Below are 25,697 nucleotides of genomic sequence, written 5' to 3'. Positions count from 1 at the left end.
GACAGGTTTGCTCAAGGTGAGGACGGTTACTCATGATGCTCTGCCTGCGTGGACACGCACACCTGCAGCAGTTGCGGGCTGCCGTCTTCTGGCTCGGCCTGATACAACTGCTGCCCGCGTCAGAGACAGCGACTCCAGCGTCCACAGCGCCTCGCTGCATCTGCTTCGTCAAGCTCTCCAGGTATGTGATTCCGTCACTTCCGTTCCAGGAACGCTGGCTTTTATAGAACTCCGGAATATAGCCTTACTCAAGGCCAGATGCATTGGAGACGGGGAAAACACCACGTCAAACTTACAATTACGTTTTATTTTCCAGAAACGTGCCTGTAAGATAAACGCGTCTCGTGTTTTCTTTGTCTCTCTCCTTGCATTGTGCGTTACAATATTTTCAAGCATGCAACGCCAGCTTGCTCACCGTTTGTTGTTTAAACGTTTATTCCATTCCTTTATTTTTTTTTGTCCTTAGATGGTTACAATGAACTGGTTTTGGAGAGATGCAAATGAAAGAGCGCGGAAATGGTGGAGGATTAATAATCTTAATTGTAAATGCCGGTATGCGTGTGATCCGGTTATCCAAGCTAGAGCACTGCACGGGCCGATTTTTTCAGCCCGGGCCCGGCCTGGGCCCGTTTTTACGTTGGGCTGCCCGCCCGAGTCCGACCAAAAGTTTTATGGTGAAACCCGGCCCGGCCCGCCACCCCTTTACCTTAGGCCCGAGCCCGGCACGAAACCGGCCGGAACACGGCCCGAAACCAAGAAAGATCACCGAGTGGCATTAAAAAATAATATAAAGAAGAGAATGAAAATAATTTATTCTTAATACATAAATACATGTCATATGCAATTATGAACACCATTTGAGCGGTCTGAACGCAAGTACCAGCGCACGTAGTAGTACGAATGACCCTGCCGAGCAGTATAGCCAGCAGTTTCCAACGGCGCGACCTTGATGCGGCCCAATCCACTTCTATCGCAGCGCCGCCATATATTCCACGTCGGGCGCCTTAAGCCCTAACCAGACATACGCGTTGGAAAGCGTCCGCACGCGCCGCGCTCTCTCGACGTCACGTCGCGTCCGATAGAGGAAGAGGGCGCGCACCTAAACGATGCACGAGTTGCCGCGCGTCCCTGCGCTTTTCGTCGCGGCTGCCATGTTCACCTACCAAACGCGCGGAACGACGAGCACCAAGCACGCAGCTTGCCCGGGCTTGCCTGCACGCCGCGCGAAGAGTCGTTCCGGAAGTCACGCTGGTTTGCCGTGGTCACGTCATAGGCGTGACGTGGTGACGTGAGGAGCGTCGCGCGGGCGACGCGGTGGCAGCTTCCGGCGCGGGCTTAAAAATTCTAGCAGTTGTAGGTGTCCACGCCGCAACGCGTCCACATGCGACGCAGTCTCTGCGCCTGACGCCGTACGCGCCCAGGTGCGATGCGACGCGTGCGGACGCTTTCCAACGCGTACGTCTGGTTGGGGCTTTACTGCAAAGCATGCGCCGCCCCAGTCGCTCGTCCCGCTCAACCGTATTCTAGTATATACACATAGCCGAACCGCAGTCATGACAGGTCGTGAGCGCAGCGCATGGATGAGTAAATGTAGAAAGAAAGCTTCTCGTTCGTCCATGGTGCAGCGTAATGCGCTACTGCTAGGTGGCCGGTTGAGAGCATGCGTGCAATGATGGATGGACGCAGTGCCATATTTCAGCCGCGTGACGAATTATCTTATCTTACCAGTCATCGTTTTACCAATTCGCCTTTGAAGAATCAGTAAGTCGCGAATGCACTTACACCACGCTGAAAGAATTCATTGCATCGATTTAGGTAAGGAATACAATAGCATCCTTTGGTTTGAGGCGACTTCGGTTTTTCTGGACTTTTACATTCTGTTGAAATAGCGCAAAATACGACGGAAGAAGAAAAGGGAAGTACACAGGAGTAGCACTGCTAGCTTCCAGCTGCGCTGGGGCAACAGGTTTTTCAGAGTCGAGACGCGCGAGGATAACTCGCTGCACGTTACATGCACACCACCAGAAAGTCCGAGCCCGGCCCGGGCCCGGGTCAAAAAGCACATTCCGTGCCCGAGCCCGGCCCAAGCCCGTGAAAAAACTGCCCTAGCCGGCCTGGCCCAGCCCGTGGGCCGGACCGGGCCCGGACTTTCGGGTAATCCCGAGCCCGTTCAGTGCTCTAATTCAAGCATCTCTTATACGTTTGATGACTTTACGCCCCAATTGTCTCTTAATACAGGAAGTTTTTCCCCAACTATGGCGACTCGTGTGTTCTATAGTTGGTGTGCCTTAGGCAAGTGGGCAGGGAGCTGCACTGCCTTCTCTTACAAAAGACACGGGCACTGCCGAAGAAGACGGTGGCACCGAAGCCGGCGACCTTTTGTGCAACGGGGGCATGACAGCCGCTCAAAATGGAGACGAGAAAAAAAAATTCCAGCAGTGAGCTCATCTCCCGGTGAATGTCGGCGTTAATGCGATTGGCATTGAAGCGATGTAGTGACACATCCTATTGCAGCCGCAGAGCCGCGGTATGTACGAGTCGTGTATGCAGCCGGCTTCCTTTCTCGCGCTTCATACTGCAGGCACGCTGCACCATCTAGCGGCGCCGCCGAGAAGACGGCAACGTGGATCGCGTGTGAGCATATCTTCAGGCAAAAATATCTGAGCATATATGACGCTGATTCGATTCCACCAAGCCGCGGATATATTTTAACGTGATAGCGTCAAGGCCGGTCCCGTGTCGCCGAAAGCCCGGCGCCGGCGTAAGTATCGGCGTCTGTGGCGGAGAAATTCATTCCGAACCACACCGACCATACAGGCCCTCCGCGTTGCGCAAGGCGTTAGTGAACAAAAATTGAATTTCTCAAAGTAAAATCCGTTAGAAAAATCGTAAGGTACGACTTAAACACAACCTACAGACATGATAGCGTCGGATTGTAATTTGAATGCAAGAGAAAACATAATTCTGTTACGAAGGATTCGAAACACAAACCTCTTTTCAGCATTTCTACCATTACAACAGCGGCGCGCTCGGGTATGTTACTTGCGAAAACCCCATCCAGATGGCGCTCACCTCCTGGGCAGCGTAAAACGGTAGCGGCGAGCAGAGGCAAAGGTGGAGAAAAAAGAAAGCTGCAGTTGCCGGGAAGCTTGACAAGCATTCGAGGATCTTTGAATGCTAAAGCGTCCTCCAAATTTTAGACATGCTTGCGCCTCGGGGCAACAGCCAACAATTAATGAAATAATAAAGAAAGGTCCTAGGGCCTTCCCATTTTTGTATGAGACGCAGACCCGTAGTCAGCCCCCCCCCCCCCCCCACCCCGAAATGTTGATTGGTGGGGGGGCTTCTCCAGCAGGGCTCCCGCCACCCTGCTGCGCAAAGAAACTTGCCAACAGCTGCGCTCACCATGTGCAAGCCTGAGCACATCTTTCCGTGCCCATCTAATACGGCGCTGAGTACATCGGCCGAACAGGCCGCCGCGTAAGCGAACCGGAGCATCACAAAAGAGCAGAGGACGCCGCACCCGACAGTTGGCGCCCGATAAAGAGAGATTCGGCGACAGTCGGCGCCCGATTTCCGCTCTTCGTCTTTTTATTTTTGGCTCTGAGTAACGCTGTTTTATTTTTATTAATGAAATCTGTTGAGACGAATTGTCCGTATAAAAATATTATAATATTAGAAGATTCATCTCAAAACTAAAAAAAATGTGGTTGATCCCTCTTATATAGGAATCGGTATAGAACACGAAAGTGAAACGTGTCTTCACAGAAGTAGTGTAATGTTTATTGCACATTGATATATAATGTCTATTGGTGTTTTGTGGCTAAAGCGCCCTTAGGCGTTGATGCACCCACGCTGACGCCTGGTGGCACGTCTCCTCCATCACGACTACCAACGTCGATGACCATGAGCAACCGTCGTGCATATGGAAGCTGCACTACGCTGCACACGCTAGCACAACGCGAAAGACGAAGCACGTAACTGACACACTAATACAACGCGCAAGACAAAGCACGTAACTGAATCGTCACCGAGTCAAATCAGCGCGTACAGCGCGTCGTAATTGCAGCCTCCGCGATCAACTTCAGAAACATTTTCAGAGCTAATTGCGGAGGCCACGCTCCGCTGTGCTGAGTACGGTGAACGCCACCTAGGTGGCGTTGGTAGTGCTTCTTGATGCCAGCGTCCCTTCGAATGCTGGCATCGAAGCGTCGTAGTGCTGAGACCACCGAAGCGTTCACTGTCGGTGCGCGTTAGTGTCATAATGCAGTACTTCTCTTTTCTGCTCGTAGGCGGCGGCACCGCCCCGAGCAAGAGCGCGGGTACACGGAGGAGTGTTAGATATATAAGGCGCGTCTGTGTAGCTCTCTGCAAATGCGTTTGTGGCGCAATGGGTTAAACGCTCGGCGATCTATCGTCGCGGACCGAGGTCGTGGGTTCGATTTCCAAATTTCGCATGTTTGTGGAACTTTTTCTTCTGGTTTCTTTCTTTGTATTATGTTCGTGTACATTGTAAGAACGTCATATCCGTGACGGAAATACGTCAGTGAAGTCTTGGTGGACCCCGGCATAAAACACTTTCGTGTTAAAATATAAAACTAATAATAAAATAGTATCTAAAAAGCCGCTTAATTTACATACTGCGATTTTTGCAGAAAATAATTACTGCAAAATAGGTGCTTTCCTCAAACAGGGAAGGCCTTCCCAATGTTATTTCACTTTAAGCGGGAAAGCGTGCAGTGGAATGCAGCGTCTATTCCGACTAGCCGCGCACTGACGGCCTTGTGTCGCCCCGCAGCAGCGACCAGAGCCCGTGGGTGCTGCCGCGCATCGGCAGCCTACGCTGCGCGGCTGCTGAACCCGGACTGCTGCGCTGCCGTTGGCGCCACACGCCCTGCGGCCGAGTACGTCGGCCGCCTGGACTCCACTGCTTCGGCAACGGTACAGCACTTGTAGCAAGTTTGCCTTGATTCTAGAATTGTACGTGTCAAAAGCACAATCTGATTATGAAGCACGCCGTAGTGGGGGATTACTCTCGACCACCTGGAAATCTTTCATCATCATCATCAGCCTATATTTATGTCCACTGCAGGACGAAGGCCTCTCCCTACGATCTCCAATTACCCCTGTCTTGCGCTAGCGTGCAATCTTTAACGTGCGTCTAATTCACGGTACACGGGCCCCCATAAAAGGGCTGCCGCGGCCAGGATTTGATCCCGCGACGTCGTGCTTAGCAGCGCAACGTCACAGCCACTATGCCACCACGACGGGTAGCAAGCATGCCTTACTGGCGCACGTTGACGAGTGAAACATGCAGTCAGTGTTGCCAAAAAATTGTCGCAGTTTCACCCGAAAGGCGAAGCATCAATTGCGATAGCAAATTAGTAGATAGCTATACGGAGTAAGGATAGTAGTTTTATCAGCCGTATAAACTTGGACATGCAGCAGCACCAGCACCGCGCAGAACTGTTGTCGATGCCGTCGGCGTTTTGCCCGCGTTCGCACCGAACGCGCGCGGCGTTGGTGACTGTTGCCGGTGCCTCTGGGGGCGGCTCGGAGGTTTTCGACGAGATCAGAATGGGACACTCGTCGAGCTGCGTCGGAAATCTTACCACTTTCTCGCCTCGCAACGTTTTTATTGCGATAGCAATTATATGGACACTCCAAAGCAGATTTCTGCCGTCGGCGTCGCCGTCGCCGTCGCCGTGAGGTTCCGTATGACGTCAATGGAGATGAAATCGTCGCCGCGCGCCGCCGAACGCTGTATGTGCGAGTGAAAGGGCGTGAGGGACGCGCGCTTTCACGGGGAGTGAACGCACGGCGGAGAACAAACGCGCGTTCTGTGCCGTGCTCCCTTAAGGGTTACAGAAGTAGGCGTCTCTTTCCTCCTTTACAATCACCATATATGTAGAGCAAACGCGCCTTCTTCTGACGCACGAAAGGCCGTGGGGGGGGGGGGGGGGGAGGCGACGTTTAGCTGCGGCACCAAGTACCTATTTATATCAGAGGCTCCGGCAACAGTTACCAACGCCGCACGCATTTTGTGCGAACGCGGGCAAAACGCCGACGGCGTCGACAACAGTGCTGTGTGTTGCCGGTGCTGCTGCATGTCCAAGTTTGTAAAGCGGATAAAACTACTATCCTTACTCCGTATAGCTCTCTACTAAGTTGCTATCGCAATTGATGCTTCGCCTTTCGGGCGAAACTGCGACAACTTTTATATAAATACGCATTTGGTGCCACAGCTAAACGTCGCCTCCCCTCCCTCCCTCCCGTCCCCCAACAGCCTTTCGCGCGATAGATGAAGTCGCGTTTGCTCTCTATATATGGTGATTGTAAAGGAGGACAGAGACGCTTAATTCTGCAGCCCTTCAGGGAGCACGGCGCAGAACGCGCGTTTGCTCTCCGACGTGCGTTCGCTCCCCGTGAAAGCGCGCGTCCCTCGCGCCCTTTCACTCGCACATACAGCGTCCGGAGCGCGGCGACGATTTCATCGCCATTGACGTCATACGGAACCTCACGGTGACGACGACGACGGCATAAATCCGCTTTGGAGTGTCCATATAGTTGCTATCGCAATAAAACGAGCGAGCTTTATGAGTGAACGAGTGAGCGAACCGACACTTATTCTCTCGCCACGTGACCGACAGAGCAGCAGCGTCTCGGACGCCGGCTGCTCTTGCCACAAAAGGCAACGAGGAGGCTGATGCCCTGGCAAAGGCAGGATACCACGCCACTGTACCCGTCAGCGCCACTGTAACGACCTTATGAAGGCGTACGTTGCAGTGGCATCTTCGGGCGCTCCACCGGATCGGCACGTTGCCAGTGGTCGACGTATTTGGGGCGGTGCCACCAACGCTGTATATTTATGTGCTGTGTCAAAGACCTAACTACAAGGAACTACTTTATATGGTCACGGACGTTGTCTATAGAATCTAAATAATCTATTCTCATCTCTCCTGTGTCATCTCCCTTTCCTCTCATCCCCTTACCTCTCCCCCTCCGCTGGTCGCTGTGCAAGTGTCAGCCGCCCGGGCTGCAGTTACAGTGCGGCCAGCAGAAATGTCCTTCCTTTCGATTTCTTAGATGTTTTAGGAAACAGCCACTTATTATATAAACTAGGCACTGTGTCACACGTGCACGAACAAGGGTCTTGGTGCTTATCCCCGCACATTCTTAGGGATGTTTCGAGAATGTAACATGCCTCGTACTGTTTCTGTGTACTGAACGGTACAGTCCAGATCGAGTGACGACAAGCAGCGTTTCGCCCAAAGGCGGCATTAGAGCGACGGCGCGTTCCTCAAGCAAAGGTTAGAAGAATTCACTCCCTGCAGATATGACAATCCAGCAACGTTGTGCTAGCCTAACGTGGGTGCACGCTTAATGTGAAGGTTGTGGGTTCGGTCCCCATCGGCGACAGATTATCTTTTTATCCACTTTCATTTCCCCTTTTCTTCATTAGTCTCTAAATTTTAATTTCAACCACAGATAATTACTCCTATGCTTCCCTTGGCTTCATTTCCCGCTGGCTTTATATAGATACTATATTGTGCTCCCGGCGAAAGCGCATTCCTTTCTTTTTCTTATACATACGAGATATATATTCTCGTATATATTTGCGCCAAATCACTGTAGCACTTTCGTACAAATCCAGAGAAAAGCGCTGCAGAACAGGACTGTGCCTGTGAAGCCTGACAGCATCGTTTCTTGAAGCAGGTACGAAGAACGACGTCAGCGGGAAAACGGAGGAGCAGGAGCCGTGGCGTACGATGGACGCTTCGCAACGCTACCTGGCTTGCGTGTTCGGCACCTGCGGACACGCGTGCGCTTTCTGCACACGGGTACAGCCTGGCTCCGGAATCGGTGAGCGATGCACCAAGCAAGAATTCTCTTTAACGAATGTGAGTTCCAAAAAAAAAAAAAAAAGCTTCTGTTTGTTTCAGCTCCACGAACGTTTAAACGTACGTGTGGATGCGTTCTTTCAGCTAAATGTCGTGATGCCCACAGCAGAGCGCACGGAAGGCGTGTTGCAAATATGTGTAATTTTAAGATAATCGAAGATTCATTTATCTAAGGATTTACTGTGGGCTGCTGAGAATAACAAAAATTAAAATCCGATGACACCTATAACCACTTCTTATGACTTGTGTATGCGAAAGCAATTATGTCCAATTGAACGCCGAAGAGCGGCCCTTCGAGTTTTGCTGCGGGGAATGTTATCGGGTTTTGCGATTAAATTGGTGCGGGTTATCTTGCTCATTCCTCCCGCCGTGTATTGGGAGAGTTGACGACAATGGTGGATTTCGCTGCCTGCTTTTTCGCTCGTTTTGCTGCGTTCTTCTGCTTCCTTACTTCGTCTGCGGTGTACATGTGGGGACGGCCACGTTTCGCTACTACCGAAGTTGCAGTCGCCGACGATACAGATGCGTCACACTTCATGGCAGTACCTGCTGTCCGAGCCAGCAAGCAGCCTGCTTTGCCAGCGCCGCATGCCACCGACGCCCTGCGTGACGAGAGACCGAGGAAGCAGCAGCGGCCACCAAGGCCAGCAGGCGCGCGCAGCAACTAAGCCCAGATTGTCGCTGTTTCAAAGGGGATGCCAATAGATCATCATCATCATCATCACCCAGAGGGAGCGAGAGAGAAGCACGTCCCGACGATGCCCTCTCCCCTCACGCAACACCTCGCGCGCTTGCGTGCAGCAGGTGTTCCGTTTCGCCCGCTCTGCTCCGTCGAGGCGCGTTCGTGACGTGGCGTCGCAGGCAGTGGGAATTTAGGTGCCGTATCACTGCTACAGACGCCAGCTTTTTCTCTCAATGGGCCATTTGATGCTTTCGCATCTAAAAAAAGGGGGAAAAAGGAAATAAAACAGATAGAAGCGTGCACAAGCAGAGACGGACGCGAGGGGCACACGAAATATGAAGGGCGTTTATTTCGAGTATATTCAAACATATCTAAGACTGCAATATATTACCTGCACTTTCGTTTGTTTCCGCTAAAGTGCGCCGTTTTCATACGTCGACGCAGATTGTCGCTGTCTGGTTCAAAGACGAGTTATTGGGCACAAACGCTGTCACCGTCAGGTTATCTCACCCTGCGGGTTTATACCCGCTCGCGTTGGTTTCAACGCCAGTACGAATGACACCAATATAACCATGCTGATAGCTCGATGGCCTTGCACGTGGTGCGCAGGCGTGTCTCTGCGCTCCGTCGAGTACTCGCCCTTCCTGGTGGGCGTCGAGTGGCGGCGCGTGCTTACCTTCTCGTCGCTGGCGGCGACACTGCGCAGGCGCCGCTCAGCGCGCCGGTACCGCATCGGGGTCACCACCTGCTGGTCGAGGGTGAGTGCGCCCGGAGCTAGCAGTATCCAGGTGAAAGTCAAGGATACTGAACATAGCCCTAATAAAGTATTATCATCATCATTATCATACTCTATTCCTACTGCATGACGGAAGTCTGTCCCTGATATCGCCAGTGTCTTGCGTCAGCAGACTCCATCTCAGGTTTCCCGATCTCATAATACCTAATCATCTGCTGCTGTCTTCGACTTCATGGCAAATAAGCAACATCGCACTGAAAACGAAGACGAAGGAGGACGGGGACAACACAAGCGCTGTGTTGTGTCCACGTTGTGGCCACGCTGTGTCCCCGCAACAGCAACGACAGTCCACGGCAGAGGTAAAGATAATGTTAGAGAGGGAGTACAGAGAGGAGGCAGGGCAACGGGTGATTAACCTTACCACTCTGCGCGCGTGGCAGTTCACCTAACATAACACGGGAGAAAGAAAATACGTCGTCAGAAAGCATTGCTCATTTGGGCTCTGTTCAGCAAAGGAAGGAGTGAATGAATGACACCTATCTCTGTGTACTACTTGGACAAACACGAGTGGTGCAGGCAAAGTAACATTAACATCACATCACGACTGTCGTATGCAGCCATCACCACCGCCAAAAACCGCCAATGAACGCAAACAGCACAGAAAGCTTCACTTACACCGATTCCCACTGTGCGTGGGATCTGCATATTTTTTGGTAGCTGCAGCCATAGAAGCAAACACACAAGGAAACGAGAAACGCATAGGGTAAACAGCTGTTACACGTTACTTGACTGTAGAATAATAAGCTAAAGGGAAATAAAAGTGGACGAGAACTCAACGTGGGGCATGTGAAAGCGCATATTTGATATATGATATGCGCTTTCACATGCGCCCTAATGCGAAATTGGAGCGCAGCTCTATACGTGTTTTCATTTCCTGATTAATTGGCTGGCGTGGACAATCTGTCTCGTGCGGCACGTTGCAAATGAGAGCAGTGTGGCGCGACAGCCTCACTAATCGGGAGATCGCGAGAGGCAGCGCGCGGGTGACGCGTGATCGCGATTCAGAGCAGTCGCCGCAGACAGACCTCCACTCATGCAGCGCTTTGTTTTGACTCGCTCGCCGCGTGTCTTATCGATGGCATCATCGGTGAACAGACGACGCGCGCTACTCTGTAGCTATCTCAGAGCAATCGTCGCCACAGAAAGCCCCATACACACTAGTGGTAAAACGCGCGGTCCGCGCCGCCGGCGTTAAAACACAGCTGCGGCCGAGCAGCCACACCAACTGGCGGCAAGCCGCTATACGGCAGTCATGTGACAGCATGAAAATCTCGCCTCCTCTCTGTAGGTATATGATGTCGCGTGCTTTTTCCTTCGTCTGCTGACAGGTCGGCGCTGTGTTTACGTTCTTCGTCCTTAACGCGAGTCGTGTCTTATGAAGATGACGACGTCGTTGCCACTGATCATAATCATGTTGGTGTGCTCTCTTCTGTAGCGGCGTCGGCGCATTCCAACGTCAAGGAGAATGAGGTACTGGGTGTCGCCTCTCTGTCCTTGTATTCAGGGTCCGTCCTGTCGTACAGAATCGGATATGGGGCACTCTCTCCTAAAACCTTTCTATCAGAACGTGTCGGTTTAGACTCTTCATTGTAAATAACAATCTTAAACCATGGCAATCGAAACAAGTGTGAACAAGACCCAACCAAGCCAACCAAACAAGCGAGAGCTGACGCGAGCAGACGATAGTACGAAACGAGAGGTCGGGCGGGTTCGCATGACAGCTGGGACGCGCGCGTCGCTAAAGGGGCGGCTCTCATTGGCCTCCACTGTTCGCGTCTTTCATCTCCCGCTCCGCGTTCGCTCTTTCATCCTTCGCTGTTGTGCTCTTTCGCTCGGTTACGCCGACGCCCGCCGCAGGAACGGGCGCCTTAAACACAGTAACAAAACTGTGAATCACGACCCTACAACGTGACATCTGGTGGAGGTGCTGGGTAGAACGGCTTAGCGTGGGCTATTCGGTCATGAGTGACTGAAATAGTCCTGCGATTACGTAATGTCCCATGTAATGTCCTCATAGTCCAGTGCGCCATCGGATGATGAGGTAGGGTCCGACATAGCATTGTAAAAGTTTCTCACTAAGTCCTCGCAGGCCTATCAGGGTCCAAACCCAAACACGGTCGCCGGGCTGGTATTCCACGTAGCGTCGTCCGTCCGTGCGTGCGCGCGCGATATGCATTAGGTGCACCATAAAGAACCCCGGGTAGTCAGGATGAATCCGGAGCCCCCCACTACGGCGTGCCTCATAATCATATCGTTGTTTGTGCACGTAAAACCCCCAAATTTAATTAAATATAATTTCTAAAAGCATGGGTAGTTGTACACGTGCATTCAGGCAAAGTTGTCATGGTGAGCTTTAGCTCTCAGCTATGTAACTTCAGATAACTTTTGCGCGCAGTATTGGTATTTTATACGCAATCGACTCTTTTTCTTTTTTTCATATATTGATCCCATAAATTTTCTGCCTCAATTATTTATGAAATCAAGAATTATTAGCGTAGGCAGTCGCTTCCCTTTAATACAGTAGCCATGGCTACATTACACAACAAACAGAAGCCGATTTGGTCGGATTCGCGTAAACAGCTGACTTGTCGCTTGATGGCGGAGAAACAGAAAGCGACGACGTAGAGGGGAGGGAGTGATATTGAAGACGGCACCGCATTCTTGCACGCGTATACCACTCGTAGAAAGAACAGCCTTGCACGCTTCGATGTGGACCCGAGGAACCCGTCTCTCTATCGGGACCCGCGGGTTCCTTCAGCGTGCCAGCCGACCTGTACAGCGGCAGCGTGCAGCTGCGGGTGCGAGGCTTGGGCCGGGACCGCCCGGGAGCCGCCGTCTTCCGAGCGTACTTCCACAGAAAGCAAATCGGTGAGTGCTCGTCAGCTGCGGACACGAAATGTTCCTACTGTGCCTGCTACTACACAGCGGAGAAACGAAACTGGAATAGTTATCTGCGCTGGGTGCACTATCTACCGCCGGCGCTAAAAGTGGACAGGACGCACAAAGATCACGTGTCCTGTCTATTTTGGGCGCCTCTTATTATGGACTCACTGTCGCATGACGATTGTGTCTGCTTCCATTATGTGCTCTTTGTCTTGCTGAGCCACTAAATAGCGCCAACAAGACAAGTGTGAGGCATGAGAACAACACATGGAGCTGTGTGTCGTCTTTATGGTGTCCGCCCTTGTCTTTTTAGCGCTACTTAGTGTCTCAGTATGACAGACCAACTTGCCCGATGGACCGCCTATATAGGTACTGTGTCCTTCCTCCGTCTTTCACCATAGGGTATCGTGTGCCGGTGAATTTTAAGTGCGAAGCATTTTAGGGGCACGGGCTGTCGGCGTCTAATGTGATATGTCATCGTGGTCGCGCAAAATCGAGATCTGCCTAAAACTCGCGTCTCGTTCACTTGGTATATACCAAAATTGGCATGGAAAGGTACGAATGTGTGACTAACATGAGTGACAGGTCATGAGTTGCAATTAACGCTAATAAAATCACGTGTGGCGCATACCCACATTGCATATGCGGGTGTGAGCCAGGGATATGCAGGAATTAGCAGAAACTCATGAAGATCGCTTCCGAAATGCCAGTCTGGTACCAGCGCAGCGCAAGAGAGGGCGCCACCACCCCACAAGCGCTCGATACCTCCTCACCTGCGGAAGAATAGAACAAGAATAACATAAGGGGAAAACCGGCGCATCACTGCTTCGCACTTCCCCAGGCTTCACGTTTGTGGAGTTGCATTAGCGCTGGATTTGAGCAGGGTTTGAACTACACAAGGGCAGGATTTTTCTCTGCGCATTTGAACAAGAAAAATATCCAGGACTGAAGTTTCTGCCTTCTACGTTGAGCTGAGCTTGCGATGGCACTCTCGAATTACCATTTGGCCAATGTACCGCCCCTGTAAACTTCACTGCTGTTCGCCTCTATTTAGCCATATTCCATGAGCCGGATGCAGGAGCGCTTTTGTCCCCTTCGTCCGGGCTCGCACTCTAATAAAAAGCAATAAAAATCCATTTTTTTTGACGAAGGAGTACTACACAGTGTTAGGCTTATGGCGATGTGCTGTGTGGCTTTGTAGCGCCTTATCGTTGTGGTTTTTCGAAGCCTAATTGGCATGCAGGTCATTGATTGAAGCTATACGGCACGATAGGGTTCACTAACCCGTACAGCAGTTAAATCAAGCGCCTATTTTCGCATAACATCGTCATCACACTTGAAAGTCATACGGTCTGTTTAAACACTCGAAGACGAATAATAAATTCAGCTCCGGGTAAATCCCCCTTGAGCAAATTGATGGTTAACTGCAAATATACAGTGGACTCTACTGTTAAAGAGAACACTAAGTTAGTAATTCTGCCATCGATTGTCGTTTATATATATATATATATATATATATATATATATATATATATATATATATATATATATATATATATATATATATATATATATATATACAGCGGACGAAATCTTTGATTTGGGCTATCAGGGAGGCTTGTTCGGGGCCGGTGGTCAGGCTGCAGAGTGACGCCGCATTAGGTGTGGGATGTCGCCTTGTCAGAGCTCGCTGCTTTCGCAATTCATCATAGCTCTGGCACAAGCTGATAACGTCTCCAACAGTGCGCGGGTCCTTGGCCAGAAGCATCTGGAACGCGTCATCATCGATCCCCTTCATGACGTGCTTAATCCTTTCCGCTTCCGTCATGGCAGCGTTCACGCGCCTGCACAAATCGAGGACGTCTTCTATATAGCTGGTGAACGTCTCACCCGTGTCCTGTGCGCGTGTACGCAAACGCTGCTCGGCTCGGAGTATCCTGACGGCGGGTCGGTCAAATACTTCGGTAATCGACGTCTTGAACGCCGACCACGTTCGGATATCCCTCTCATGATTCCTGAACCAGAGACTGGCACATACTCTCGATAACAGCGACGTGCTTGTGTTCATTCCTTCCTCCATGTTGTCTAGTACCTCTCCCTCTACTCCATGTGCTGCCGGCTGCCGTCGTATCGCCGCCATTTCGCCGTATAAACAAACATAAAAGAAAGTACAGTGCTTTTAAGTGGCTTTAATGTTGTTTAACTTTTGCTGACATGAAAACGAAAATAAAGATCCGCAGCGCCACACAATTTTGTGAGAAACGCCTGAACCACTCAACGGCCTTTAAAAAGTGCCGTGTAGCAGCGCGACAACTCCTTTGAGTCGATAGAGTTGTGGCGTTTCGAAGGCCGTCGACTGGAAGGCCTTCCAAACGTGCTCGTGTGACACGGGTATAACACAATAGGTCAGTCAACGTTTTGCCTAAAAGTTGAAATGTATGTCATAGTGGAATTATTCAGACATGTTTTTCACTCCAGTAATTATGAGTCACAATACTAACCAATTGGACCAACTTCTTCATTTACGACGAGTTACCTAAATAAACGGCATCTAGCTAGCGGAAGTGTTCAGGCACCTCATCTATAGGAAACAGGCGGCGGTTTAGTAGAGAAACCAAAACTATCTATGAAAATTTGAGCACCATAGACATTCAAACGAGCGGTTTAACGCATAATTGTCGGGCTGCCACAATCATAAATTGAAATGCAAACTTGAAAATAAAGTAAGTTAGAACGCAGCTCGGTAGTGCAGTGCTGCGTAGTTGGTTGCTAAGTCTACGTCGCGATGAGAAAACTTCTTTTCCTAGCCTACATAACGTTAACGTTACGCAGACTGACCACCCTGATGACTCATATAGGAATTTTCGTTTATCTTTATTACTACGCAGGGGGAGATACATTCTTTAAAAGGTGCTGGTTGTGTTTCATATTGCATACGTTGAAGACCAAGAAGGGAAACGGTTGAGACGTACCCATTTATTCAACGTTCTTAAGTTCGCAATCCTATAAGACGAAACTAGTTACAGAAGCTTCTGTACCACCGTTGGCGCTGCTCTTCCTACTTTGTTCTCTTCTCTTTCGGTCTGGTGGTAGGATTTGTAACAACATACAAGTAAATCACACAACAAATACAGCACTTCACTGTCGATACCCCGAATAGGCAGCAGTGACATTCGTGAGTGCATTGCAAGTTGTGTACTGTGACTGTTTGGACGGCGTCCTTGTACAATGGCTTATAAGTTGACAAGGTGGTGGTGCGATCTCGGTGTCCGAACTCTCCCGCTCATTTTGTAACTACCGCTTCTGCGACACAGAGCCAAGCAGCCCGTGCGATGTCACCGTGAGAACCTTGGGCTGGTCCGTGGTGCGACTCAGCTGGAAGGCCCGGCCACATGCGCAGCTCGATGGCTTTGAGGTACCTGTTCCTTCGCACACCAAGGCACACTTATATTTGCAAAACTGTCTGTAGCGGTGTTCCTCGACACTAAGAAAACACACACGAACGCCGTGGTGGCTGAGCAGCTGTGTTGTTTGCGAGTTGTTTTCCCGGCTACGGCACACTCCAATAGGGCACACGCTGAAGACGAGGGTGTGGCGAGATTTATGACAACGCTTCGCCAATATAACTCGGAGCCACCGCCACGGCGCTCGTTTTATCCAAATGTTTCGGTTTGGAATATTGCTCCCTGGCAGTTCTTAGGAGCCAGAAACGTCCAGATGGCAAGAAAGTGTAACATTTATTCTGCGTTATTTTTTTTCAGTGCCAAATACAGTATATGATATAATTAAAGCAATGTAATCAAATTCCCCTGCCAGAATTTGATCGATCTTTAGAGAATTTGAGGAAATGTAATGTTGAGAAGTTCGATGAACAAGAAGGCCACAACTTCAGGCAGAGTGGGATACGCAGTTGAGATCCACGTGCAAGGTTCCATTGATATAAGTTATCAGCTCTTCCGAGCAATTGCACTAAACGAGGACGGGACGGGATTCAAGCACGCATTCCCATAACCAGAATTTTGTGACGACCGCCATGCTTCGGCGCATGACTGTTTCAGGTGCACTGGTGCCGAGCAGACAGCACGCTTCCACGTGGCTGCTCCGAGCTCCACCTTCCGCGTAACGTCTCCTCCGTGGTTCTCATGGGACTCGTGCCGTTCCTCAGGTAAGGCAAGGACCAGACAGCACATCAACAAACCAGTCCAACGCGCAATGCATTGCACGCATTGGCAACACAACAACAAATCCTTGTGCCGCCATGATCCATTCGACCATGAGAAATCACTATAGGTGTCCTTCGGAATGACGTGAAAGCCGGCCGGGGTTTATGCGATTGTAACTATAAGTGACGGAACTAGAACCGTGAGAGAACTTTGGTATTCGCTGCCACCAACCACCGGCTCACCGACAAAGGCGTTCTACTGCAAAGGATAAGATCGCAGATTTTATTCCCGACACGCATTCGGGACAGGCTTAAAAAAAAAAAAAGGTTGAAAGCTCTTCGCACAAAATTACGACTCCAAAGGACTCGCGGCGGCAATTTCAGATCACTCGTACACGGTGCAGCTGACGTACACCCGGCGACAAAATAAGCCGGGACATGAAGTCTGAGAAAAAGCTGAATATATCCGCAGCCTCACAATGTAACGTTTGCGTAATGTAACGTGCTGCGGAATGTATCCGCAGCAATGTAGCGTGTGCGTAAGCCTCATTGCCGCGAAGATGTGTGATGCAAGACTTCTTGGATTTTGCCTGAGAAAAAGGTCTGCGATCGTCCTGTCCACTTCGTCCTCTTGTCTCGTTTTAGCGCAGTTTTAATTTTCCTAAATGTCTTACCAACTAGCCCCCCATCAAACGCTTCTCGAGCTCACAAGGTAGCCTGGTATTTGCATTTTGGGCTTCGACTAGAATATGCTAACAATATTGTCGTATACAGTTTCACTTGCTACTGCTACAGGCTACGAAGATATTCAGCTTTTTCTCAGACTTCATGTCCCGGCTTATTTTGTCGCCGGGTGTACATTCTCTTGATCGATCACTGTTTCGGATGGAGGTGGACCAATGTGCACAAGGCAGGCGCAGATATTGTGCAAAGTGTCTCCGTTTACTGCTGTTCGGTAACGCTGCGCCATTTAGCATGTACTCGGCGAATGACGGCATTCGCCTTCTGAATCACGGTGCACAAGTTTGCGTCTTTTTTTTTTTTTTTGAGTCATTGTGCACATGAAACACAAGAGCCCACAGACAAGAGGCTTCACGAACCAGTGCAAACATTAAGTACCGTGTAAGTTAATATCTCAAGTGAGACGCTCGGATACATATTTTACGGCCACGTGAGAGGCTCGAGGTGGCAAAATTCATAGCGTTCCACCAAGGCGTTTTCGCGGTTCTTAGCAATCCATCACGGCGCTTTCTACTAAGGAGAGCCGTCGTTCAGAGGCCAACAGCGGAACTGCGGAACGCATGCATTTTTCGCGCAGCCCTGCGCAAAACACACCCAGTAGAGAAGTACAACCAACTGTGACAGTGCCTTCGTGCCTCTTGCTTTGCGCTACGCTCCGCAAAATGCACGCAATCCGCTGTTCTCATTTAAATCATTGCAGGTAGAACGCGGAACACACTTGCAAACACGTTTTTTTTTTCTCCCGGCTGATAGGGACACGAGGCCGGAAGTTTCTCAGGGCAGCAGGCTGCTTATTTCCACTGCACACCGTATTATGTCCCCGAATTCTTTGAGCACATGTTCGTAAGCACAAGAACAGCGTACTCGCCTTTTATATCTCTGCGTAGAAGTCCAGCGAGGACCTGCGCTCACGTCACGATGGACAGTGTTTATCAGTACTTAGAACACAACAGATCCACGGCTCGGCATACTTACCTGGCACCAAGATCTATTGATTGTGAGCGTCGGGGACCTGTGCAGAAGCTTGCTTTCGTAATATGGCAGTGATCACCAAAACGCTCATCATTACTCCGTTATAGTCTTCATGGTGACCAAAGGCACCGAGCATAAAACAATGACAGTTGAACATGTGCGAAAAATCAGTTAAGATGAGAACCAATTTAGCTGCATCTGTGTGGGTTAATGAACAGAATGCGAACAGCATGAGGTTTATCAATGTTTTTTCTTTCGCTTTAATTGCTTCATGGTTAGCACAGTCGATGCGCTCCACGAGTCGCTTAAAGGTACATAATTGCGCTCATTTGCTTTTTGTGGCTTGCAGATACACGTACAGGCTGCGCTCCTTTCGGGGCGACCCAAACAGCTCGGACGTACTTTTCAGCTTGCCTACGACGGCCACGCGCAGAGACCGCCTGAGCTTTGGTGAGATCACTGCACAACGCTGTGTCGTTTTGAATCCGAAGCACTTCGTGGCGAACATTTGGCCACTTTGACAGTATCTATCTATCTATCTATCTATCTATCTATCTATCTATCTATCTATCTATCTATCTATCTATCTATCTATCTATCTATCTATCTATCTATCTATCTATCTATCTATCTATCTATCTATCTATCTATCTATCTATCTATCTATCTATCTATCTATCTATCTATCTATCTATCTATCCGCCTACGTCTTTGTGCTCTCATGGCCATTTTGTTAACTTGGTATGTACCAAAATTGGCATAGTATGACAAGAGTGTATGACGAACATAAATGATACGTCATGACATGCGTGTCATGTAGGTCATGAAACAGCCGCCTAAAATGACAATGACTCAGCGAAAAAAAAATTAACACTCAAAACCCACTGAAATGGGTTCGGACGTGAGCACTAAGCGAAGGAAACCCTAAAGGATGATGGTAGAAGTCATAATCATGACCATGATTTAGCAAAAATGAGAATGAATCAGCAAAGAAATATAAACACTCAAAAGATAATGAAATGGGTTCGGATGTGATACTAATGAAGGAAAGGCTAAAGGTTGATGGTCGAAGTCATAGCAATGAGCATCACTGAGGGTTTTGCCTTAAGGTCTCTTAGGGGTAACTAAAGGGACTCCTGAGGACTCATAACATGAATGCCATGACATACGCGTCATGTAGGTCATGAAACAGCCGCCTACGTCTTGGTGCTCTCATGGTCGTTTCGTTCACTTGGTAGGATCCCCGCACACTGCTTCGCATGACATCGATTCCCACAGGTCGTGGGATCTGCCGGCTTTTTAACAGCGAAGCTGTTTAAGCCAGCCGTAATTTGTGGTGTGTAGCCGTGGTAGTCATGGCAACCCGGAGGAGGAGGAGAAAGAGACCGCGTGCGCATGCACGCGTGCAGGGGGTGCATGCGCTGCACGTGCATGCACGCGTTCAGCCAAGAGAAAAGAAAAAAAAGTGAAAGCTTGCACTAGGTCACGCAAAGCTCAAGACACAGCGAAGCTGGCCGATTGATATCGAGCGGCTAGCCTCCAACGCGTTCGGCGTCTGCAATCAGCAGCGTTCTTGGCACTGTTCCAACCTTGGTTAGCCTGGCTGCGTTTGTGGCATGCCAGGAACACTGTCGCTCGTAGGCGCCGACGCGTCCAGCGCTAGTCGCGCGAAATGTCGCCAACGCGTTCGGCATCGGAAAGCGACAGCGTTCTTGGCACTGTACCAAACTTGGTTAGCCTGCCTGCGTTTGTGGCATGCCAGGAGCGCTGTCGCTCATAGGCGCCCACGTGTCCAGCGCTAGTCACGCGAATTGTCGCGAAAGGGAAGGTACCTCCGAAAATGATCGCTCGAGAGTCGAGAATACCTTCCTACATGCGTAGTTAAGTTAAACCAAGTTAAGACTTAGCAGCAACCAAGTTCATACCTAGCAGTAGCAGCCAGTAAGCTTTGCTGTGCCTAAGAACTAAACATCGAAAGCACAGCGCATACGAAGCTACCGGCACTCGGCGCATGCACTTTGTCCCCATCGCAGATCGCTTTGAAGATGAGGCCTTTGCGGGCGCGCTCTTCGCCCACATCGCAGATCGCTTTCAAGATACGGCGCCCGCGCGGCCGCGCTGTGAGCAACAGTCGACGGAGCAGAACGCAGCCCCCCTCTTCCTCTCCGTCGCCTCGCCCCCGTACCTTTCCGCGTGAAAGAAGACCGCACGCTTCCGGCCTGCCTTCCTCCCTTGCGTGCGCTACATTGAGCCGCGATTGCGGCTCACCCTCGTACGCTTTCACTCGCACACACAGCGTACGGCGAGCAGCGACGATTTTATCGCCGTTGGACTTTATACGGAACCTCATGGCGACGGCGACGACGACGGCAGAAATGCGCTTGGAGTGTCCACATAAATAAAAAAATTGAAAAAAGAGACACAGAAAAGTTACTTATGTGAATATAGGTTCCAGGCTTGTATTCACAAAGCACTTCGTACGCTAATGCAGTTCGGAAGGACAGGCGCCGGGGTTTCGTGGTTGGCGAACATGTTATAAGCGAGGATGGCTGGCCAGTCACAACTTTGCGAAAGAAGATCTTTGTGAAATTAGGTTGAGAGGTACCTTGAGAGGTACAAAATCGGGTAAACATAAAGAGCGCTCAACCGGCGTAAGACTGTGCAGTGACTTCATATCGTAAACAGTACACACGTTAGTTACAAGCATGCGAGACTGAGATAAAGGTCAAACGAGAGTGTACAAACATTTTAAAGAATTGTACGATCCACAATAAGGTAACGTCAGACAAAAAAATTGCCCGCCAATCCACCCTGTGAAGATGGTTGGAAAGCGAAGCTTTTTACGCCACCCTCACGGTGACTGCGGCGCACTTGATATTTTTCACGCTCTTCTTCTGCCGTCTTTACTTTCCGTGGTCTACCTATAGTGGGGTAGTCTAGAAAATGAACCGAAGCAGTTACTAGGCTGGAAGGGTTTCGAATGACGTCAACCCTCTTTCAAGCAGCTGCATAAGCTTTGCAACAGCTGCAATCTAATCTTACGGACCGCGCCGAGCCTGTTTCCGTTGTTTGCCCGCAGCCCTTATCATCCATCATGTTGGCTCATCACTTTGAAGCTTGTTTTTGTGGTTTTTCTTGCGAAAACGAGTACTTAGTTGTACGCTGAATGCCTGAATTCAAGTAAGCTATACTGCTATACCTGCAATTGTTAGCGGTTCGTCGGGATCGTTTTTTGCTTACAACGACGGACACGACAGAACCCTTGGCTGGTAGAGGTACAAAGCTTCGCTTTAAAATGAAAGTGGTGAAAAAGAAAGTGAACGTACTGAAAATAATTACAGGAAGTGTGATCTTTCTTCGTGTGACGCTTAAGTGCTCTAACAAATTCAGGTGATTGTGCGCTTTTGAATGGCTAGTTGCATGCATAACCGCTTTCTTGGCGACGCACATTTACAGAGCTGTTCCTGTACACGGAGATGTTGGTTGTGTTCTTGCTGGCTGGAGCGCTGACCCTGGTGGCATTGCTCACCATTGGATTTATCCTGGTCAGTCACGGTTCATATTTCACGTCACCCATTACAAGTGTTGCGCATTAGCAGCACGTAAGCAGTTGCATGTTAAGCCTGTGCTGCTAGAACTTCTTATTCTCCTTGGCTTTTGCGTTGAAACTGTTTTGCTTCCTTTTGAGCTATTTCCTGAATGGAATATAGCTGTGCGTAGCCGCACACTTATGATTACGGTTGCCTTGGTATGTCAGGTATGTTAATTAAGGTATCATGTTTTTGTATATTGTTTGCTATTGATATATAAAAATTACTTGTATTCAGGACTTTTCATTTTTTAATGTACTGCCCAAAGTAATAGGCTACCTGCGTGCGCGTTTGCATGGCCATTCTAATAAACACGAAAATTCACTCTGAGTGAGAGAAAATGCACACTGCTATTATAACAAGAGGGCATCATGCTCTCGTACAAGCTGCATTAATCGCCAACATTTTAAGTAATCAGTTCCGGAGTTTGCTTTGTCTTGGAATTTGGAGGCTTCAAAGTCCTGATTTTGTGCATAATGTGGCCTTTGACCCTACTTTTCTGGTTACACTATGCCGCCTGTATATGCTATTTGCTATTTGGACCTATGCGAACCGCATTGAAAAAAAAAAATGGCGATTTAGTGGGAAACGCGAGAGGAATCGTTAGCATTACGTCGCACCTCTTTGAGGTCCCGGATGCATGATTTAAACCGCGTTCACCGCATTGCGAAGTGTTGCTCAGGAGCTCACACGACACACGTCCTTGCCTCTTCGAGGAGCTACGTGCAACTGACGGTTGTCCGGAGCAGACCAGCGTCAACTGCAGTATACCGGGTGTTCAAAATTGAGCTTCACGGAATTTTTTAAAGATCGCCTGTGGCAGGTAGCATAATTCTTATCGTTGAGCTGGGTTATTGGAAGAGGCGGATGTTAGTGGCACGAGAAATCGAAACACATATTCAACTAATTACCAAAAATTGACTAATGAACTTCTTAGTTAATTACACTACGACACATATTGCAATTTACGAATTGTAGCCGGTGAGTTTGTAAGACGCATCCAATTGAAATGTATTTCCAGGATGACACCAGTTTCGAGATATTATTTCCCAAAGTGTGACACGAAATACGTGGGCTTTCCAGTTAGTTTTGTGCTTCAATGTATGAAACAGCATTTTGGTAAAAAAAGTAAGCGGAAAAACAGTGCATTTTTACGGCGAGTTTGATGGCGCATATCTCCAACTGGTGTCATTCTGGAAATTCATTCCAAGTGGATGAATTGATTCCAAGTGGAAGCTCACACGCTACAATTCGTAAATTACAATATGTGTCGTAGAGTAATGAACTAAGAAGTTAATTGGTAAATTTTTGTTAATTAGTTGAATATGTGTTTCGATTTCTCGTGCTACTAATGTCCGCCTCATTGAATAACCCAGCTCAACGATAAGAATTATGCTACCTGCCACAGGCGATATTTAAAAATTCCGTAAAGCTTAATTTTGAACACCCCGTATATTTATGTACACGTACACTTGACCGGCTTCTCGCGCTACACATACACTTTTTTCCACTTTGACCCCCCTAATGCTAACCCACTAAAAGAAAAAAACAGTCCGGGAGAACAATTACACTAAAAATGTTTGTAAGAGCAAGTTTCAGCCGATGGGGATGCTGCACATATGATTGGCAAAGGTGGTCGGCCATCCACAAGCAGCTCTTGCCAACGAAAAGCTTCGTGAATTTGACCCCTGATTTGTGCGTCAACTGTGTCACTTGGTTACCTACCAGCGGCATTCCATAGCATACACGGATATGCGCAGATGCGGGCCTTGGGTCTGTCGACCTTTCTCGACATGGAGCCCAACGAACTGGCAGCGGGCCCGGTACGGGAGAACCAGGCACAGGGTGACCACCGACGTCACGTGCCTGGCGGCGCCAGGAGGCGGCGTGCGGCAGCAGCCGCTGCTCTTCCCAGGGTTCGCTCACGGGGCGACAGCTGACCGCGACCACCACTGGACGTTCGCGCAACGCGCTGTGGACCCGCCTGTGGGCATCTGATGCGCCACCTACAGAGCCCATGGAGCGTCGTCGAAGCCTGGGACTGATTTTTCGACTATATTGGTGCAAGCGGATGGGCGAAGTGGCGTGTTACTGATTCCCGTCAATGGCGGTTGAATACGGTGGCCAAGAACGGGAGTGCTATTGACGACTGACGTACCACGCTTGACAATACAGTATTATAGACAAAGAAAATTCCGCCTACACGAAAACCTAATGGTCCGTTATTCTCGTTGCATATATGACCATTATTGGTTGAGATTACCGTTGATATTCACAGAGCAACGCCGTCCTCAACTTGCCGGGTTCTTTACATAATACAACATACGATAATTGTGTTCGCTGTAGACAACAGCCTATAGACGTATACTGAGGCCCCCGGATTATTTTCGACTTATACGGTCACTTCCCTTGCCCCATAATTATAGTCAGTGGAAGTTTCTACTGTAGCGGAAGTTTCTACTTCGCTAGATCTCCCGGAGACACTCTGGCATCAAGGTTAAACACACAAAACGCCACGCATGGTTCGACATGACGATACCTTGCCTGCCCGCACCTTGCTGAACGCGTGACAATTTATGCCCCGCTTGCCCTTTCGTGGAAAGTAAATTGTGTTCTATTGTTTCTCCTGCCTTTATCTCACTTCGGCAGCAACGTTCAGAAAATCAGTGAACGCGTAGGCAAAAATGCGGACCCGTCGCTATGGTAACACACTCGGCTCGTCAGAGGCTTGGAGTGGCGTGACTCGGGCAGCACACGCCAGCAGTGGCCATCATACGATTTTGTCCACTGGATACAACTCCCACAAAGCTGGCTCCCATAAAGCTGCCATAACTCCCATAAAGCTGCAAAGCAATGCAAAGCAATGCAAAGCAATGCAACGCAATGCAACGCAATACAAAGCAATACAAAGCAATGTAAAGCAATACAAAGCAATGTAAAGCAATGCAAAAAGCAAAGCAAACCAAAGCGAAGCAAGAAACTCTATATGGCTTTCCCGCTATCGATATAGAAGTACTCTGTATTTGTTCTCGTGTTTTGCGCAGTACGTTACTTGTTCGATATAGCGCCCTTAAGTAGGAATATTATTTCTGATCTCCATAACAGTAACCAAAAATACATTATCATAAGAAATCGCTCATGACGATTATGACATCTTCCCCAATGCGAAACAATGTCGCCGGCATGATTACAGGCTTCGTGCAGGACCACGTACATAATGCAGCTTCAAAGTAATGTTGTAGTACCGATGCTTCTTAGTGTTAAAAAAAGAGGCCGCATATCCACGAAGTGAATGATGATGAGTGGGCGAAGCACCGGGGGATCATTCGGGTAACCGTGAATCCCTCCTCCCGCATATTGCCCACTCGAACATGCAAATGAGTGGCAACACATGTGTACAGTATATAGAATGTTATTTTATTGGTCGTATATGGTTTTGAGGTGCGGACTTCGTTTTCCCGAAAGTGTTAAGACTGCCTTGTGATCAGTGCAGAAGCACGGCGACGCCGGCAAGCGGACCCAGAGGCAGCGAGAGCGCGGGAAACGTCGCGTACATATACTATATATATATATATATATATATATATATATATATATATATATATATTGTACATGTGTACAGTATATACAGCGCTTATGTAGCCCTTGTGCACCGCAGCGCCCCTAGCGGTCTCCATGCAAACCAGAGCTATGAACGGACAACGGACGACGAGGGACAAGGCTCGGCCCTAAGGTGCTTCGCCCTTAAAAGGCAGGCGCTAGGAATCTTCTCGTCGTCCTTAGATTTATCTTGGTTGCCCAATTTTGCTCCAATCATTTGCAGTAATTCAAGCAGAACTTTTTTTTTTTTGGGGGGGGGGGGGCTAGTTGGTGCATGTTACTGAAGTATTAAAGTGCCAAACAGACGATACAAGAAGAGACAACGACGATCGCTTATCCGTGTCTCTTCTTGTGTCCCCTGTTTGGTGCT

At 49.3% G+C, this 25,697-nt stretch overlaps 1 protein-coding gene across 2 annotated transcripts; it reads left to right on the top strand.

Annotated features, from left to right (window-relative positions):
• LOC119455236 (uncharacterized) lies at positions 1–24,270 on the top strand. Of its 2 annotated transcripts, XM_037716642.2 has the most exons (10): positions 1–181; positions 4,799–4,941; positions 7,717–7,863; positions 9,193–9,341; positions 12,064–12,247; positions 15,577–15,677; positions 16,321–16,427; positions 18,487–18,587; positions 21,594–21,682; positions 23,488–24,270. In XM_037716642.2, the coding sequence occupies exons 1-10, from the start codon at positions 33–35 to the stop codon at positions 23,665–23,667; spliced, it is 1,350 nt and encodes a 449-aa protein (XP_037572570.2). In that variant the 5' UTR covers positions 1–32; the 3' UTR covers positions 23,668–24,270. The 2 variants fall into 2 exon arrangements, with proteins under 2 accessions (XP_037572570.2, XP_049525856.1); XM_049669899.1 differs by lacking the exon at positions 18,487–18,587.
• Positions 24,271–25,697: the final 1,427 nt, after the last annotated feature.

Source organism: Dermacentor silvarum, chromosome 6, assembly GCF_013339745.2.
Source record: "Dermacentor silvarum isolate Dsil-2018 chromosome 6, BIME_Dsil_1.4, whole genome shotgun sequence".
NCBI classification, from domain to species: Eukaryota; Metazoa; Arthropoda; class Arachnida; order Ixodida; family Ixodidae; genus Dermacentor; species Dermacentor silvarum.
The sequence above is the reverse complement of the archived record's forward strand: the minus strand, read 5'-3'. Positions and strand labels throughout refer to the sequence as shown.